The 16758-nt window shown below is 49.7% G+C and overlaps 1 protein-coding gene across 2 annotated transcripts; it reads right to left on the bottom strand.

Moving 5' to 3' along the window:
- Window positions 1–4677: 4677 nt before the first annotated feature.
- On the bottom strand, window positions 4678–16653 carry NOP2 (NOP2 nucleolar protein). 2 transcript variants are annotated; one of them, XM_054042049.1, is made up of 17 exons: window positions 16587–16653; window positions 15533–15651; window positions 14840–14885; window positions 14555–14658; window positions 12252–12526; window positions 11890–11933; window positions 11059–11213; window positions 10471–10670; window positions 7788–7877; window positions 7621–7708; window positions 7361–7501; window positions 6977–7116; window positions 6633–6722; window positions 5779–5901; window positions 5582–5679; window positions 5344–5474; window positions 4678–5192 (listed from the first exon to the last, which is right to left on the bottom strand). In XM_054042049.1, the coding sequence occupies exons 2-17, from the start codon at window positions 15636–15638 to the stop codon at window positions 4957–4959; spliced, it is 2067 nt and encodes a 688-aa protein (XP_053898024.1). In that variant the 5' UTR covers window positions 15639–15651; window positions 16587–16653; the 3' UTR covers window positions 4678–4956. The 2 variants fall into 2 exon arrangements, with proteins under 2 accessions (XP_053898024.1, XP_053898034.1); XM_054042059.1 differs by lacking the exon at window positions 16587–16653 and adding an exon at window positions 16487–16564.
- Between the last annotated feature and the right edge of the window lie 105 nt (window positions 16654–16758).

Below are 16758 nucleotides of genomic sequence, written 5' to 3'. Positions count from 1 at the left end.
GAAGCCAGTGAAGGGCTGGCTAGCTGGCTGGCCTTCCTCAGCTAGAGAGCAGGAGTGCCGCCAGCTTTTCTGCCGCCATAGGCGGCGGAAGGTCCCGCCCCAAAATGCCGCCCCCCACAGAAGCAGCAGAAGGTCCCGCTGCTGAAATACCGCCATGGTCGCTGCCCCACAAATTGTAGCGCCCTAGATGACCACCTAGGTCACCTAATGGGTTGCGCCGGCCCTACTAGAGAGCCATGACCAGAGAACATGTGAGATGGCTAAAGGTGAAGAACAGCAGAGGTAATATGCCTGCAGGCTATTTGAGCCAAAGAGGGCTGAAGCCTGGGTTTGAGGTGTAGTGAGGGACACAAGTTACACTAGAGAGCTGGGGCATGCTGAGAGACGCTGGGACTCTATGCGATGTGCTCTCTGGACTACAGCTATGAGACTTGGGGTATGGTTTATGTGCATGGGGGTGGCTGTTGTTGTAGGAGCAGCAGCGATCTGTATGCTCTGTATAACCTGTATGTTCAAAAGGTCCGTTACAGCCCCCACCCCCCTTTGTCTCCTCTCCCTCTTTGAATATCTGTAAAGTGGCTTTCCCCCTCCCCCCTGAAATGAAGGGGCTGCTTGAACAGCTGGAATATCAGAAGAGCTTCCAGGTAGACAAAGTGTCTGGGACGCCAATTAGGCAGCACTCACACACCCAATGCATGGACACTGTCCGAGGTGGAGTGTGATCAACCAGACGCAGCCAAGTCATCTCTAGTCGCAGGCCACGAGGAGCAGGTCCTTAAAAGAGGAAGGGGACATATGCTCAGGAGTGCACTCACAGGATTATATCTCCCATAAAGGCCCTTCGCCCGGACCGCCTGGCCAGCGGTTCACCGTGTTGCATTTCATTGTGCCTCGGGAAGACTTACCTTCATCGCACCGTCTATTGCTGTGCTGTGGGACACTTACCTTGAAGGATACTGACATCTCCAGTGCCGTGCCTCTCCTGGGAGCAAGAGTGTGACCTCCCCCCACTTCTTTTGTGCTTAGCTATCAGTATAATAAACGTGCTGCTTTCTGCCAAACTCTGGTGGGTCATTAGTCCTCCCTAAGCTTATTAGCTGGCCCAATTTCAAGTAACAGTTGTAATAACTCCTCAGGACTATTTGCACACAGAATGTTTGGACTATTCCTGGGGACTCTGAGGGAAGGAAACAGAATGCTGTGGACTACTGCAGGAGGGCACTCCAGGCAGGGCCATCCTGACAGTCCTTAATTTGTTTCTTGATAGTCCAGCATATCCCCCCATTCCCTGGCCGTCTCCCTGCTTAACATACACTGAAAAATGTTCTCCACTGGTGAGGGGTTGGCTATTTGTACTTTCCTTCTACCTGCTGCAGTTCCAGCTCCTTTCTGCTGGTTTCCAGGGCTTGGATTTCCATTTTTGGAAGGATGCCTGGTTGGCTCAATCAACCTTTGACCCTTGCCCTTTTGCCATCCTGCCTTATTTAGGGGTTATCCTGCTACTTATGGTAGCTGCTTGGGTAGCCTCCCTGATGAACCCAAGGATTTGTACATTTGATGGTACAGCCTTTTTGACTAGCTTCATTTTATTAAAATCTCCCTTTCTACAGTGCCATGTCACCATACCTCGCTTTGGGACCTTTCCTCCCCTGGGGATGTTAAATCTCACTGATAATGCGGTCACTATTACTTAATGGTTCAACTACAGCTACTTCTTGAACAAACCCATGTATGTCACTTAAATTTTAACTGCCTCGTCCCTTGCTCAAGCACTAACTGTTCCAAGAAACACTTAAGGTATCAAGAAATTGCTTCTCTAAACCAATCTTGGCCTTCGAGCAGTTTATATAAGAGATCTGGAAGTCATCCTCTACTAGATTTAGTGACTATTTTTGTCTCCTCAGCTCCTTTCCCTTTGCTCAGTCTCACCTCATTCCGTTGTTCAGCATTCCAAGAGGAACCAGAGTCACAGCCAAGGGATTCGTAACGGTCAGGTTTAATATGTGGGAGTGACAATAGCACAGAAATTGCTGGCAAATGCAGACACACATTTCTGAGTCTAGGAGGGGAGATAATTCAGTAATTAGCTGGGCAGGCAGAAGCTCAGTTACCTAGTGGAATCAGGCCATCTGCATTTGATTCCCAGCTCTTTAAGGAAAGAGTTCTACTGGGTTAATTCAGAGCAGGCTGGGCCTTAGAAATGTTGGATCCCATATTGAACTGTGACCTTGGGCAAAACCATCCCCCCCCCCCCCAATCTTGCCAGGAGAGTCTGAGGCTCCATCAGTGCACAGCAGACCCTTTAGGAGCCACACATATGAAAAGGACACAAGCTGGCAAAGGTTTAGACCTTTTGGGGGGCAGGGGGGCAAGTGCCCACCTGAAGGATAACAAGGAGTCTCCTGGAGGAGATGCCACACCTCGTGTAGGTGCAGAAGATTCACCGGCCCTGGTGCTGACTGAGGGCTTGTCTACACATACAGCACTGCAGGTGCACCAGTGTAGCGCTTAGTGAAGATGCTACCCACATGGGTGGTAGAACTTCTCCCGTTGGCACAGGACTCTACCTCCCCAAGAGGCGGTAGCTATATCGATAGGAAAAACTGGGAGTCAGGTCCCCTATGCCAGGAGTTAGGTGGGTATAATTGCATCACTCAGGAGTGTGGCTTTTTCACGCCCCTCAGCGACGTTATACCAACGTGAGCATATAGTGTAGACCAGGACTTAGACATTTAAGCTGAATTCCTCATCATAGTGGCATTGAATCCCCAAGGGCAAGTCTATGATGTAGACAGATATTCAGGAACCAAAGGTGAGAGCCAAGGCTTGAGCTAAAATCTTGTTATACTTCAGCAGGAACCTGCCATCCACACAGGCCTGACTGCAACTAGGAGCTAACCCAGGAGAGCTCCAACTGGAACTCATGACCCACTTACTGTTGAGGGGTTGTAGACGTCCGGGGCGGGGCTCGTCCCTCGCAGGGGCGACTGGGAGCCAGGCCGCCTCACTACATGAGGCTGGGGAACAGATCAGTCTCGCAGGTCCAAGCCCTAAGTCGGGGCAGGGTCGCGAGCAACCAGTAGTCCCGGGCTCAGGCCCTCAGGCAGGGGCTGAGCATTGGCTTGAGGGTAGGGGAGGAGGAAGAAACTGCCACCCGGGGTGGGGTGGCAGCAGGGAACACAGGCCCACCCACTCCACTGTGTTCCAGCCCGGGGCCCTGTCAGCAGCAATCAGTCTGCTGCTGGGTCAGTGGTGATCCTGACCGCAACACACTGACATGGGTACGGGGTCTGCTATCCCCAGGCCACTTCCCATCTCCTCCTCCATGGGTACCTGCACGTCCTTAGCCTCGTCCGCTGTGTCCCAGATCATGGGCTCCTCAGGGCAGCAAGCGCTGGGTAGGTTGGGCGGCTCCTCTGGACCCTCGGTGAGGGGAAGTTCAGTCCACTCCTCAGGATACCGGGCTCGGGGCAGGCTCGGCCCAGCAGGAGCTCGGACACCAGTGTCTGTCCTCTCCTGTGGTCGGATGGCAACTGAGCGCTGGGGCCGGGCCTTTATACTTCCTGTCCCACCCCTTGACTTCCGGGGGGCGGGGACAGGTGGCGGTGACCCTGCCCACTCTGGCGGCTGTTCTGACTTGTCCCTCGCAGGGGCGACTGGGAGCCAGGCCGCCTCACTACAGGGGTGTATTATGTTGGTGAATGGGTCATCTCCCCACAGGAAGGTCCTGGAACCCCCTTCCTTAAGGTGCTAGGAGCCCTAGAGGATGATCCCACAGGGCACTAAAGGAAGACTGATTTGTTTAAGTCTCAGTATGTGGGGAAGGGGAGGGGGAGAGGGACACTTCAGACCTGGATGAATTTGATTTCATCACCCACTGTCAGGTCAGTCCCTCCCACTAGCCTAAGGCTAGAGATGAGAATCAGGGCAGGAACTCACCAAAAGCTGCAGAGCAAGGCAATAGCAGCAATGAGAATTAAGCTCAGGGCTCCTGTATGCCAGGCTCCTGCAGGAAGAAGACTTTACTTCAGATATATAGGAGCGGGGGCTGGACAGCCTTATCTATGCTTATCAGTGTGGAGAAAGGAAGTTTACTAGTAAAGCTGCCTCCAAAACAAGGCCTGCTCACTGCTGTGATGGGAAAAACTGGCTACTATCCCCTCTTCAGGCATGAACCCATTTGCAGGGCTACTCGCAAAAAGGGCTTCCAGAGCACAGGGAGCTGTGCTGACATGTACTAGGCATAGGGCAGTTGCCGGGGTTTGAACGAAGGTTAATAGCCTTTCAGCAGAAGTAATTCCCTTCCATCCTTTGCTAGCCCCACTTACTGAGCCGCAGCAGCCAGAGGGTGGGTGAAGAGGCAACCAAACTGTACAAAACCCAGGCTGTAGGGCAGCCCCCATCACTGGCCCAGGAGTGAAAGAAAGGGGCACAAGGGAAAGGTTTGGGAAGGAGGAGTGAAGTGACTGAAGATTGGGAAACGGGAGGGTCAGAATAAGAGCAGGACAGAAAGCAAAGAGGCAGCTAGGGAGAGTGATGGGAGGACAGAACAATGGAAGCCAAGTACAGAGGGAGAGGCCACAGTGCAGCACAAGAACAAATGGCTACACCTGAACATTTACTGCAGGGTCCAGTTACACTACATTGAAATAAATTCCTGCCTTAGACATGCAGGGGGAGAGAGAGTTTGATCAATCTTTAATGAATCAGGATCTATCAATCCAGTACCCCAACCCCATGCTGGGGGAAGTACACTGGGCTGCAAGAATAAAGTCCAAAAAAATGCTCCCTCTATAGGGGCAATAGTTGTCCCAGACACTCACTGCACAAGATGGCAAAAAACAACCCTACATGGGTGGAATCTGGAGAGTCCCTGACCTTCAGCCTTCAAGGAGAATGCCCCATCCCTGCAACTCTCATGGAATCAGACACCAAAGCCCAGAGAGGCAGTCGCTCTTATTGTCTATTCCGGTGCACTCTATGCTGCTTCCTGGCAGGTGGCCGAGTTCCTAGATGCCGGGGAGAGGGCCTCTTATGCCTTTGCACAGAACCTCCCTTTGAAGGGGGCTGCTGCTGCTTCTTCTGCCCCACGGTGACTTTCAACCTCTCAAGTTTCTTCCTTTTAAGCTGTGGCTCTGCAGCTACTTCCGGAGCAGATGCTAAACTTGCTGTTTCCACAGTAGATTCCTCATCTAGAAGAGGAAACAAGAGTCAGAGAGGAAAGTGCAGAAGATGTTGTGGTGAGCAAGCAGTGCTGCCTGGATGGAGAGCTCTCTGCTGCTCCAAACCAGCCAGCACTGTACATGAACAAGATAGCATAGTGCAGCTCTGGAGTTCAGTTACCTTTCTGCATTTTAGGGATGGCATTAGAAAATTTCTTGAGCTTGGCGATGAAGAACCCATCCATGTTGTGGGTGTGAGGGTAGAAACGCCGTGTGGATTTGAGGGATGGGTGGAAGCGACGGTCCTTGAACCTGAAGGGAGAGAGAAGAGGAAATATTAGTTTCCCAATAGAAATCTCAGGGCTAAAAACAGAGCAAGCTTCCCTCCTCCCCACAGCCCCCAGAGACTTAACACACACCTGGTGAATCCTTCCTTGCCAAAGTCCAGCCCTGTGGGCACCAAGCGAACATTGCGTTTCTTCAGGGCATAATCCACAACCCATTCATTCTCTTCCACCTGCGAGAGACCAAGCATTAGAGAGACTCTGTGGAGACTCTCTGAATGAGAGCTCCCCCAGCACACGAGCCAGCTGCCTGACACCCAAAGGGAACTCACCATGATGGAGCAGGTACAGTACACTATGTAGCCCCCTGTCTCTGAGGCAGCATTGACTGAATCAATAGCACTGAGAATCAGCTCCTTCTGCAGATGAGCACAACGCAGGATATCCCTCTCATCCTGAGAGACACAGAGGGGGTTAGAACACTTGAGCTATGCTGATCCACTCCTCCCCCTGGCCTAGCTCACTGCACCCTCTGTGCCTGCTGCAAATGGAGGTGTGATGAGAGCAAGAGCCACCAGTGGTGAGGTAGCAGGAGTCAGGTGGGCTTCTACCCCTAAATCTGGTCCCAGAACAGTGTGCGCGAGGGAGACAGGTCAATTTCTTCAGGTTTCTCTGGTCCAGACATCTTGGTGCAAGGACAAGAGTCCAGAAGCCCTGCTCTTCCATAGCCTGCAGGCAAGTTCACATCTCACTCTGTACCCTACACCAGGGGTTTTCAACCAGAGGCCCTCCGGAGGGTGGGGGGGTGGGGGGGGCACAAGCAAGTTTCAGGGGGTCCACCAAAATAAACCAGAGATCAGGGCCAATGTTAAATTCACTGGGGCCCAGGGCAGAAAGCTGAAGCCCAAGCCCCTCCTCCTAGGGCTCAAGCAGAAGCCCAACCAACGTAGCTTGGTGGGGCCCCTTGTGGCTGGGCAATCGCTCTCCTTGCTAGCCCCTAACACCGGCTCGGCCCTGGCTTTTAATCTACTGACAAACAATTGTTGCACAGGTGGACAATGGAATTTTTAATAGCATGTTGTGGGGGGGCCTCAGAAGGAAAAAGTTTGAGAACCCCTGCACTACACCACAAATCACCCAAGCTCCTTCCCACTTCTCCTGAGCCGCCCCTGCCCAGGCTGCTCACCTTGTTGGTTTTGACAGCTGGGTCCTTGGAGATGACACCTGTGCCACTGCAGGGAGCATCAAGGAGGACACGGTCAAACCCACCCAGCACCTAGAGGTGGGTGGAGAGACAGAGGTCTTGGCCTCAATTCCATTGACAGGACAACAAGGGGAACAACAGAACAGCAGCAGAAAAGGGGAAGGGGGTGGGGAGAAGAGATGCCCCATTGCCTTCTCCCCCACCCCATGTGCATTCCTTTCTTGTGAGTCACCCACCCGCTGCACACAGTCAAGGAGAACACAGCTGGATTCCATGAAGCCTTGTGATGGCCACAGCAAACATGAAACTACCCAGTGGCTGCGTACCTTGGGGAATTGGCGTCCATCGCAGTGGCTCAAGACAGCATTGGTGACTCCCAGACGGTGCAGATTCCCCACCACACTGCGCAGCCGCTCAGCACTGCTGTCATTAGCCAGGATCACACCTGTGTTCTTCATCAGCTGAGCTGCCAGGGGATGAAGGTTACATCAAGACCCAGACAATGTGCAGCCCCACCCCCTCCCAATCAGCAGGAGGAATAACCCCCCCTCCCCTTCCCCAGTGGACCCCTCACTGCCTCTCCCTCCTACCAGGCAACCCATCCCCCTATTTCCCTGCCCCCAGGTGTCCCCACAGACCTCTTTCCCCCAGGCTCTCCTCCCAAACTCCAGAGCCTTGGTCCCTCCCTCCCCCTCCCCCCAGTCAGGTACCTATGTAGCTGGTCTTGCCTCCTGGGGCACAGCACATGTCCAGGATGCGTTCATTTTCTTGGGGGGCCAGAGCCATGACAGGGAGGAGGCTGGAAGCTCCTTGTAGCATGTAGTGTCCAGCCAGGTACTCAGGGGTGGCACCTTGGAGGGGAGGGGAGAGAAAGAGAGGAGGGGTGAAGAACAGAGCCATGAGAAGAGGAAAAGCAGCTAAAAAAGGAGTCAGTCAGCTCAGCCCTGTGAAGGGAGGGTCAGTTTCTCACCGATGGGCACAGAGGAGTCGTAGACAACAAGCCCAGTTTTCGACCACTTCCCCAGAGGATCAAGATTCACACCGCGATTAATCAGAGCCTGAAGGATGAAGACAGAGGGGTGAGATCTTTGCTCCATAACTGGGACAGAGGTTGAGGGACCATGATGCTTTGCTCACCTGTGCCAGGTCTCGTCGCCGTGTTTTCAGTGTGTTGGTACGAAGCGTCATGGGGCGAGGAACCTCATTAGATTCTAAGAAGTTGACCAGCTGGAGATAGAGTCAGAGTTTAGGGCCAGAAGGCACCACCAGATCACCTAGTCTGTCTTCCTGTACATCACAGACCACCAACCCCTCCCACTACTTGCATGCTATGCCCAACAACCAAAATTAGAGTAAAGTATTACAACTGTCAGGAGACTAGACTGTTGTGTGCTACAAGCAGAGAACGGGGGAACCAAGATGACCAATGCCTGAGGCCTGTGCAGTGGCAGGGAAGCAATTACGGGAGATATACCCAGATAATCCTGGCAAATGATGCACACTCACATGCTGCAAAGGAAGACAAACCCTCCATCCTGGTAGGTCACTGCTAATCTGAGCTGGGGGAAAATTCCTTCCCAAACTCACATAAGGTGAACAATTAGACCCTGAGCATGTAGCAAGAACCAGTCAGCCAAGCACCAGAGACACAATGATCAATACCACCTCTGAGCCTTGGCTCACCCTGTCCACTGCCCCTTCTCCAGCTGTGGCCATCTCTGATGCTTCAGAAGGAGGGGGAAGAAGAAGAAAAAAAAAAAACCCACAACAAAAAAAAAACACACAGAATACATTGCCAGGGAGGGAGTTCCTTCCTGACCCCTGCAGTTGACCAGCTGAAATCCTGAAGCATGAGATTTCAGAAACATCTGACATGAACCAGAAGGAACCTCCAGGACTGCTGAGACCTGCACCACGCCATATAATTCCACTGATAAATCTGTCCAACTCTTGTTTTCCCCCATAACTTCTAGAATCTGTTCCAGAACCTATCCTCTGATGGTTAGAAACTTCCTTCTAATTTCCAGCTTGAATTTGTTCACAGCCAGTTTATAGCCACTTGTTTTTGTGCCAACATTGTCCTTTAACTTAAATAGCTCTTCACCCTCCCTGGTGTCTACCCCCTATGTATGTGTAATAGCGCAATCATATCCCCTCAGCCTTTGTTTTGCTAACAAGCCAAACTCTTCCAATTTCCTCTCATAAAATAAGCCAGGGGTCAGCAACCTTTCAGAAGTGGTGTGCCGAGTCTTCATTTATTCACTCTAATTTAAGGTTTCGCGTGCCAGTAATACCTTTTAATGTTTTTAGAAGGTCTCTTTCTGTAAGTCTATAATATATAAGTAAACTGTTGTATGTAAAACATTTTAAAAACCTTATTTACTTAAGAAGCTTCATTTAAAATTAAATTAAAATGCAGAGTCCCCCGGACTGGTGGCCAGGACCCGGGCAGTGCGAGTGCCATTGAAAATCAGCTCGCGTGCCATAGGTTGCCTACCCCTGAGATAAGCCCTCCATTCCCCGTTTAAATTAATCTTTTTTGAACATGGGTGACCATAACTGTACACAACATTCCATAGGAGGTCTCACTAGTGCCTTGTATTATGGCATTAATACTTCCCTATCTTTACTGGAAATGCCTCGCCTCACATCCTAGCCTTTTTCACAGCCGCATCATGTTGGTGGCTCAGTCACCTTTGATCGGCCCATACACCCAAGTCGCTCTCCTCCTCTGTTGCTTCCAACTGATGAGCGCCCAGCTTATAGCAGACATTCTTATTAGACCCTATGTGCATGAACTTGCACTTTGTACTATTAAATTTCATCCCGTTTCTGTTACTCCAGTTTTTAAGGTCATCCTGTTCCTGTATAATATTCTGAACCTCCTCTGTATTGACCATGTCTCCCAACTTTAGCAGCAGCAAATTTCATTAGCACTCTATTTTTTGTGCCAAAGTCATTAATAAAAATATTAAAATATGAGAGGTCCCAAAACCAATCCTTGAGGAACTCCATCAGTAACCCCAGTCCAGTCCGATAGTTCACCTTTCAGCACAACTTGTTGCCTTCTCTGCTTTAGCCAGTTCCTTATCCACCTGATAATGGTTCGACTGATCCCCATCTTTCCTAATTTAACTAACAATGTCCCATGTGGTACCGTGTCAAACATTTTACCAAAGCCCAGGAATATTAGATCTATTTAGATAAATTTAATTGTTCTTTTCTTCACAATTTGCTCTAAAGCCCTGCATGCTACTGAGGTCAGACTACAACAGGGGTCGGCAACCTTTCAGAAGTGGTGTGCCGAGTCTTCATTTATTCACTCTGAGTTAAGGTTTCGCGTGCCAGTAATACATTTTAACGTTTTTAGAAGGTCTCTTTCTATAAGTCTATAATATATAACTAAACTATTGTTGTATGTAAAGCAAATAAGGTTTTTAAAATGTTTAAGAAGCTTCATTTAAAATTAAATTAAAATGCAGAGCCCCCTGGACCGGTGGCCAGGACCCGGGCAGTGTGAGTGCCACTGAAAATCAGCTTGCGTGCTGCCTTTGGCACATGTGCCATAGGTTGCCTACCACGGACTACAAGGTCTGTAATCGCCCAGGTTACTTTCTTCCCCCTTTCTTAAATACAGGTACTGTAGCTATTCTCCAGGGGAGGAAGGGGAGAAAAGAAAATGAGATAAAGAACAGGCGAAGGCGGCAAGGAAGTCAGGCCCGTATCTGGGAATTGGGTGGGCAGACGGGTGAACACCAGTCAGTGTGGATGTAGGCTGGATGAATCCAGAAGCATACCTGGACCTGGGCGGGGTTCATACCTCAGGGAGAGGGAAGAGCTCCATGAGCTTCTTAAGCAAGAAGTCACTGTAGGAATAGTAGGCAGCAAGGTCCTGGCGTAGCAATGTGAGGTACTCCTGCCGGGCACGTCCTGCTTCCCGCTTCACCCTGAAGTCCTGCAGCACCTCCACATTGTCCTTGATACGTTGATGAACGAGGTGCAGGTCAGGTGGCTCAGCAGGTAATGAGGCAGTTAAGGAATCAAGAAAAAGAAGAGTCACGCGACCCTGGGCATTGCTCAAATGTGAATATTGTGTGCATACCATGACATGCAATGCACAGGTGCCTCTAGAGTATGACTTTCAGGCTACACATATGGCATCACAAATGCCTCTGCTGTTATGCTGGAGTGTGCTAGTTCCCCTCTCCCCCCAATAACACACAAGCGCAATCGAACACATGCAGGTGGTATGGCTCCTGTGATACACTAGTGCAGCCTATCATAACCAATACACCTCCGCTATGCAACACACACGTACAACCCAACATGGTTCTGTGCAAGAGTGTGGGTGCTCATCTGTGCTGCGTACACAGCTTATGTGCACCACACACGTTAGAGGGAAGGATATTCTCTCTCTCGATCTCCTCACCACTGGGTAACACAAATTGCTCATCTATCTCCATATTGAGCTGCAGGTCCGTGTCCTCCTCTTCCTCCTGCCCCTTGCTTCGGCTGCTCACCCACTCCTCTTCATCTTCACTGTCATCCTCACTGAGGCCCTCCCTGAGCACAAGAGAGGGAAGGGTTTGCATTTAAGCATGAGAACCTTCCATCCTCTCCCTCCCCGCAAGTAAGGAGAGAAGTGCCACAGAGAAGTGTCCAGTTCTGGTGCCCACGATTCCAGAAGGATGGTGATAAATTGGAGAGGGTTCAGAAGAGCCATGAGAATGATGCAAGGATTATAAAACCTGCTTTCTATTGATTGTTAAGCTAAATACATAGCCTCAAAGAGACAGTTAAGGGGTGACTTGATTACAGTTTATAAATACCTACAGGGGGAACAAATATGTAATAATGGGCTCTTCAACCTAGCAGAGAAAGGCATAACACAACCCAGTGGCTGGAAGCTGAAGCTAGAGAAATCTAGATTGGAAATAAGGAGTACATTTTAATGGTGAGAATATTTAGTCACTGGAACAATTTAGCAAGGGTCGTGGTGGATTCTCCACCACTGGCAATTTTTAAATTAAGATTGGATGTTTGTCTAAGGAACATGCTCTCGGAATTATTTTGGAGAAGTTCTATGGCCTGTGTTAACACAGGGGGTCAGACTGGATGACCACAGTGGTCCCTTTTGGCCTTGGAATCTAGGCATGCTAGAAATGTGGGGGGATGGAAGAGACAGCCTCACCACAGCGTAGCAGAGAACCTGCTGGCCTCCAGCTCCTGAAACCCTCACCTGCCAGACTTCTGCTTCCGGGCGGCTTGTTCGATGGGCAGCAGCTAAGAGAGTCATGGGAGAGTTAATGAAACTATGGCATCAGATGGCAGCTCCCTGCCACCCCCATTCCTGCCCCGTAAAACCCACTCACTCTATGTGATAGCACCAGCAGCAGATGAAGGCAGGAGCAAGTATTCTATGCCTGGACCCATCTCCACTCTTGAGGTCTCTCTCACATGGGGATAAAGCCTTTCAACTCCTCCCACCCACCCCAGGCATCCTCCATCTCAGTGATAAGGTCATGATGTATGAGCCCCATACTACCCCCAGCTGGGGAAGTCTCAAGTGTTTACTGTGACATGAAAGTCAGGAGTTCCTACCTCCTCTTCCTCCGAGGACGAGGCTCCATAATCATCCACCATCTCCTCATTGCTCCCGTCATCCCCCATGTTCTCCCAGGCATCTACATCCTCATCTCCCTCACTTTCACTGGACTCCAAACGCTCTTCTTCATTATCCCCAGCAGGCTGTGATCTCTTGGCTGGAGTTAGCGAAAGTGAGCATCTGTCACTGCACCCAAGCTGAGGGTGCCGAGAGGCTCCTTCTGCTGGCCCCCTGGATCTTCCTCCTTTCTGTGGGGATGGCTGCTCTGCAGCTGCAGGCAGAAGAAAAGGTTAATGATTTGCAACAACCCTCAAAACCATCTTGTCCTGTTCATTGCAAAATAAGAGGGCTGGGAATTCTGCATTCTAACTTCTAGCTAGAAGGGCCAGTTAATTCTCTGTACTTCAGTTTCCTGACATACAGTCAATGGAGATTTATGATACACATCCCTTTTTCACAGGTCTAATACTGAATTTTTTAAATTCTATTTATTTGTTATGATATTTCTCTTGCTTATTTCCAAGTTAGATTCTTATACTACACCTACCAGCATAACACCAGAGCACCTTTCACAATGCGTTACGTAGAGCAGCTAACATTGGTTACATGTAGTTCCTTTCTCTGTTCCTTCCTTTTTCCAAGGGGGAAAACCCCCTTTTTTTTTTTTTTTTTTAAATATATGATGTGGTAGGAGTTTGTATTAGTGAAGGCAGGTCACAAAAGCATGTCCTATACTTGTAATGGAAAATAGTGAGGTTTACAGTAGTTAAGGGAAGGATGGTCTTGTAGAAGGTGGCACTGGATTAGGACTCTGCAGATCTAGGTTCAGTTCCTGACATCACCATAGACTGTGTGTCTCTGAACCTGTCTCAATTTCCAAATGTAAAATGGGGTGTGACGAACTGGGACTGTTCTTACTGTGGTCTGTGAATGCTGACAGGGGAGTGTGGCTAGGATAGTCTGCATTGGGGGATGGTGGACTGCCCGAAGGCGAATACCTGAGCGTGTAACATGAGAACCCAGGAAGGGGTTGGAGGCCAGGTGACACCTTGGCCCAGGAAACTGAACAAAGGCTGTGGGAGGGGTCGCTGAAGGCAGAGTGTTGGAAGCGGGCTGGAGAGATGGCTGGGAGGCAGAGATGGCTCTGACCCCCCAAAGGGGGGTGGGCTGGGATGCCCTGGGACCCCAAGCTGGACCTAACTGAGGGGGGCCCTGTTGTCTGTGCCTGCAAGACCTGTCTTGGACTGTATTCCTGTCATCCAAATAAACCTTCTGCTTTACTGGCTGGCTGAGAGTCATGGTGAATTGCAGGAAGCCGGGGGTGCAGGGCCCTGAGTCCCCCAATACTCCGTGACATGGGGGTCACAGTATTTTTGTTTATCTGTTTAGACTGTAATCTCAGAGTCAGGGAGTGCCTTTCATTATGATAGTGCAGCGTTTAGGACAATGAGGTTGTGATCTTGGTTGGGACCTTTAGGGTATGTCTACACTGCAGCTGGGAGTGTGCCTGCCAGCCTAGGCTCAAGTAAAAATAGCAGCGTACACACTGCAGCACGGAGAGAGGCTCAGACCACCACCCAAGCTCAGACCCAGGAGGGCGGGCAGGCTCTGACTTGCGGGGCTAGCCTGAGCCATCATCTGTGCTGTAATGTTTATGCTGCTATTTTTAGCAAGCAAGAATGAGCAGAGCTAGCACTACTCTGTCTACCTGGGCTGGGAGGCTCACTCGCAGCTGCAGCGTAGACATACTCTTCGGCACTGCCGTAAATACAAACTCTTCATTCTCCTCATTATTAAGTGGTTCTTGGATTCTGTGAAGATTTCTCTCTACACTTTTGGATTAGTCCCCAAAAATTCCCAGATCCTTCAGTGCACCCTGAGGTCAAGGACTGTGACCATTGCATTTGAAGCTGTATTTTATGGTGAACCAGCATAGAAAGCAGAAAATAAGTCTGATGTGCATGTTCCCAGTGTTACTGAGGAGAGACAGTTTTAAAAACCCAGGTTTTACAAAATTTAATTTGAGCCAAAATTAAGTTATGGTGGTTACAAGGCACTTCTTAGTCCTGTGCAATGCATGTGTTTAAAACCCTAGCTACTAAAGATGCCCACAACACTCTGGAGGTCAGATGGGGGCAGTAGAAAGAGACGTCCACTGCTTAAAATGACTTAAGCGATGCCAGACTCCTGCTCTGCTCACAGCTGGGGATGAAAGTGAGATTTAAGAACTTAGAACATCCGGAACTCTTCATTAGAAAAATGCTTTTAAATGATTGAAGTCAACTCATTAAACACATACCTGTGCTGGTGCCATCCATTCCCCCCTTATCTGTTGGCTTCTTTAGCTGAAGCAGATTTTTCCTAGCTTGGGTTTTTCCTGACCCCATTCGTCTCTTTGCAGCCCTGAAAACATACGGACAAGTGAACAAAAGAATAAATGAACAGAAAAACCCTCTTACATCAGAGAGCCTAACAACTCCCTCTGACCCATCACAGCACTCTGACTTGGATCTGCCAGATTGCAAATAGTGCCTTGGATTCTATCCACTCTAGAGGAGAAAATAATTTGTGTATTTGTACACACCTTTTTCGAGCATGGCTGGATAATTTGTTTCCACTGTTATCAGTAGCTAGAAACAAACAAAGATAACAGAAAATTAAGAAACTGGTAACAGGAGGACAAACAATAGGATGATGTCCTTATGTGCAAAAGACTACTCCTGCTCCTGTTTTCCCTGCCAGCTCAGGACTCCAGCACCCTGTCTTGCTGAGCCAGCCACTCCTGTCTGGCTCTAACACAGACCCAGGGTCTGAATCACTTGTCCCAAAGCTGCAGGTTTACCCGAAAACAGCTCACAGTAGCGTGCTTGTCTCTAGCACTCAGATGCCCAACTCCCAATGGGGTCTAAACCCAGATAAATTCGTTTTACCCTGCACAAAGCTTACGCAGGGCAAACTCATAAATTGTTTGCCCTTTATAACACTGAGAGAGAGATATGCACAGTTGTTTGCTCCCTCAGGTATTAATACATACTCTGAGTAAATTGCTAAATAAAAAGTGATTTTATTAAATACAGACAGTAGGATTTAAGTGGTTCAAAGTAGTAACATTTGTTAGTCTCTAAGGTGCCACAAGGTGCCATTCCTGTTCTTTTTGCGGATACAAACTAACACGGCTGGTACTCTGAAACCTGTCCTTATTTAGAAGCCCTTACAGGTGTGAGTGTGTGTGTGTGTGTGCGCGCGCAGAAAATGATACGGAAACAAAGACACTTACCTGGCGGAAGAAATTTGGCTAATTCTACCTCTGCTCCCTTCTGTTTGCGGGCTTTGCGCCCTGGGCCACGTTTTTCCTTCCTCAGTACATCAAGTTTGCGCCCCATAGTACTGTTCACTCTGTGGGGTAAGTAAAGGAAAAGGAAGGAAGGAAAATGAGATAAAAGAAAACAGAACAGACCCCACGCACACACATTTACTCATATGGCATGGCAAACTCAGGGGTGATTCCTTTAGGACAGTAGTTCTTCCAACTACCTGTCTCTGTCTCTCTAACACAGTGGTTCTCAACCAGGGGTACATGTGCCCCTGGGGCTACACAGAGGGCTTCCTGGGGGTACTTCAACTCATCTAGATATTTACCTAGTTTTACAACAGGCTACATAAAAAGCACTAGTGAAGTCAGTACAAACTAAAATTTCATACAATGAGTTGTTTATACTGCTCTATCTACCATACACTGAAATATAAGTACAATATTTATATTTCAATTGATTTATAATTATATGGTAAAAATCAGAGTCTCAGCAATGTTTCTGTGTGCTGTAACACTTCTGTATTTTTATGTCTGATTTTGTAAGCTAGGAGTTTTTAAGTGAGGTGAAACTTGGGGGTACGGAAGACAAATCAGCCTCCTGACAGGGTAGTCTAGGAAGGTTGAGAACCACTGATCTAACACACTCCCCGTTCTAAGGTGTCTCTGGTTAAACCCCATCCCCCGTAACTCGTTTCTGAGCTCTCAAATCTCGCTTCCCAGAAACCACTTAGCTCAAGATCTTCCCCAAACCCTCAGCCCTCCCGACCAGCCTCAGAGTGTTTCCCAGTTCAGACACAAGGAGCCCGCGGCTGGGTCCCCCACTTCACACCCCCTCCCCCCCAAAGGGCCGAGCTCTGCTGGAGTTTTCACCCCCAAGTTACCACGCCCGGCACGCCTGCACAAACCCCGGCCTCCTACCCGCGCACGCTACCCCAGCTCCGAGCCAGGCTGGGGAGTGTGGACACGGGCAGAGCACCGGGCCCGGCGAGAACAGCAGCAGCCGTAACCCCACACCTACCTTCCGGCCCCACGTGCGCAGCGGCCACTTCCTGAGAAAGTCTTTGCGTAGCTTTCTCTCCACGCAGGCTCAGCCCGGCTCCTCCCTCGCCCTGGGATTGGCCAGACGCTTCTCCTCCTGCAACCCCGCCATTGGCTAGAATCGTCTCCTCTTACCCACTGATTAGGCAGCC

This window comes from Malaclemys terrapin, chromosome 1 (genome assembly GCF_027887155.1).
Source record: "Malaclemys terrapin pileata isolate rMalTer1 chromosome 1, rMalTer1.hap1, whole genome shotgun sequence".
Lineage (NCBI taxonomy): Eukaryota > Metazoa > Chordata > Testudines > Emydidae > Malaclemys > Malaclemys terrapin.
The sequence above is the reverse complement of the archived record's forward strand: the minus strand, read 5'-3'. Positions and strand labels throughout refer to the sequence as shown.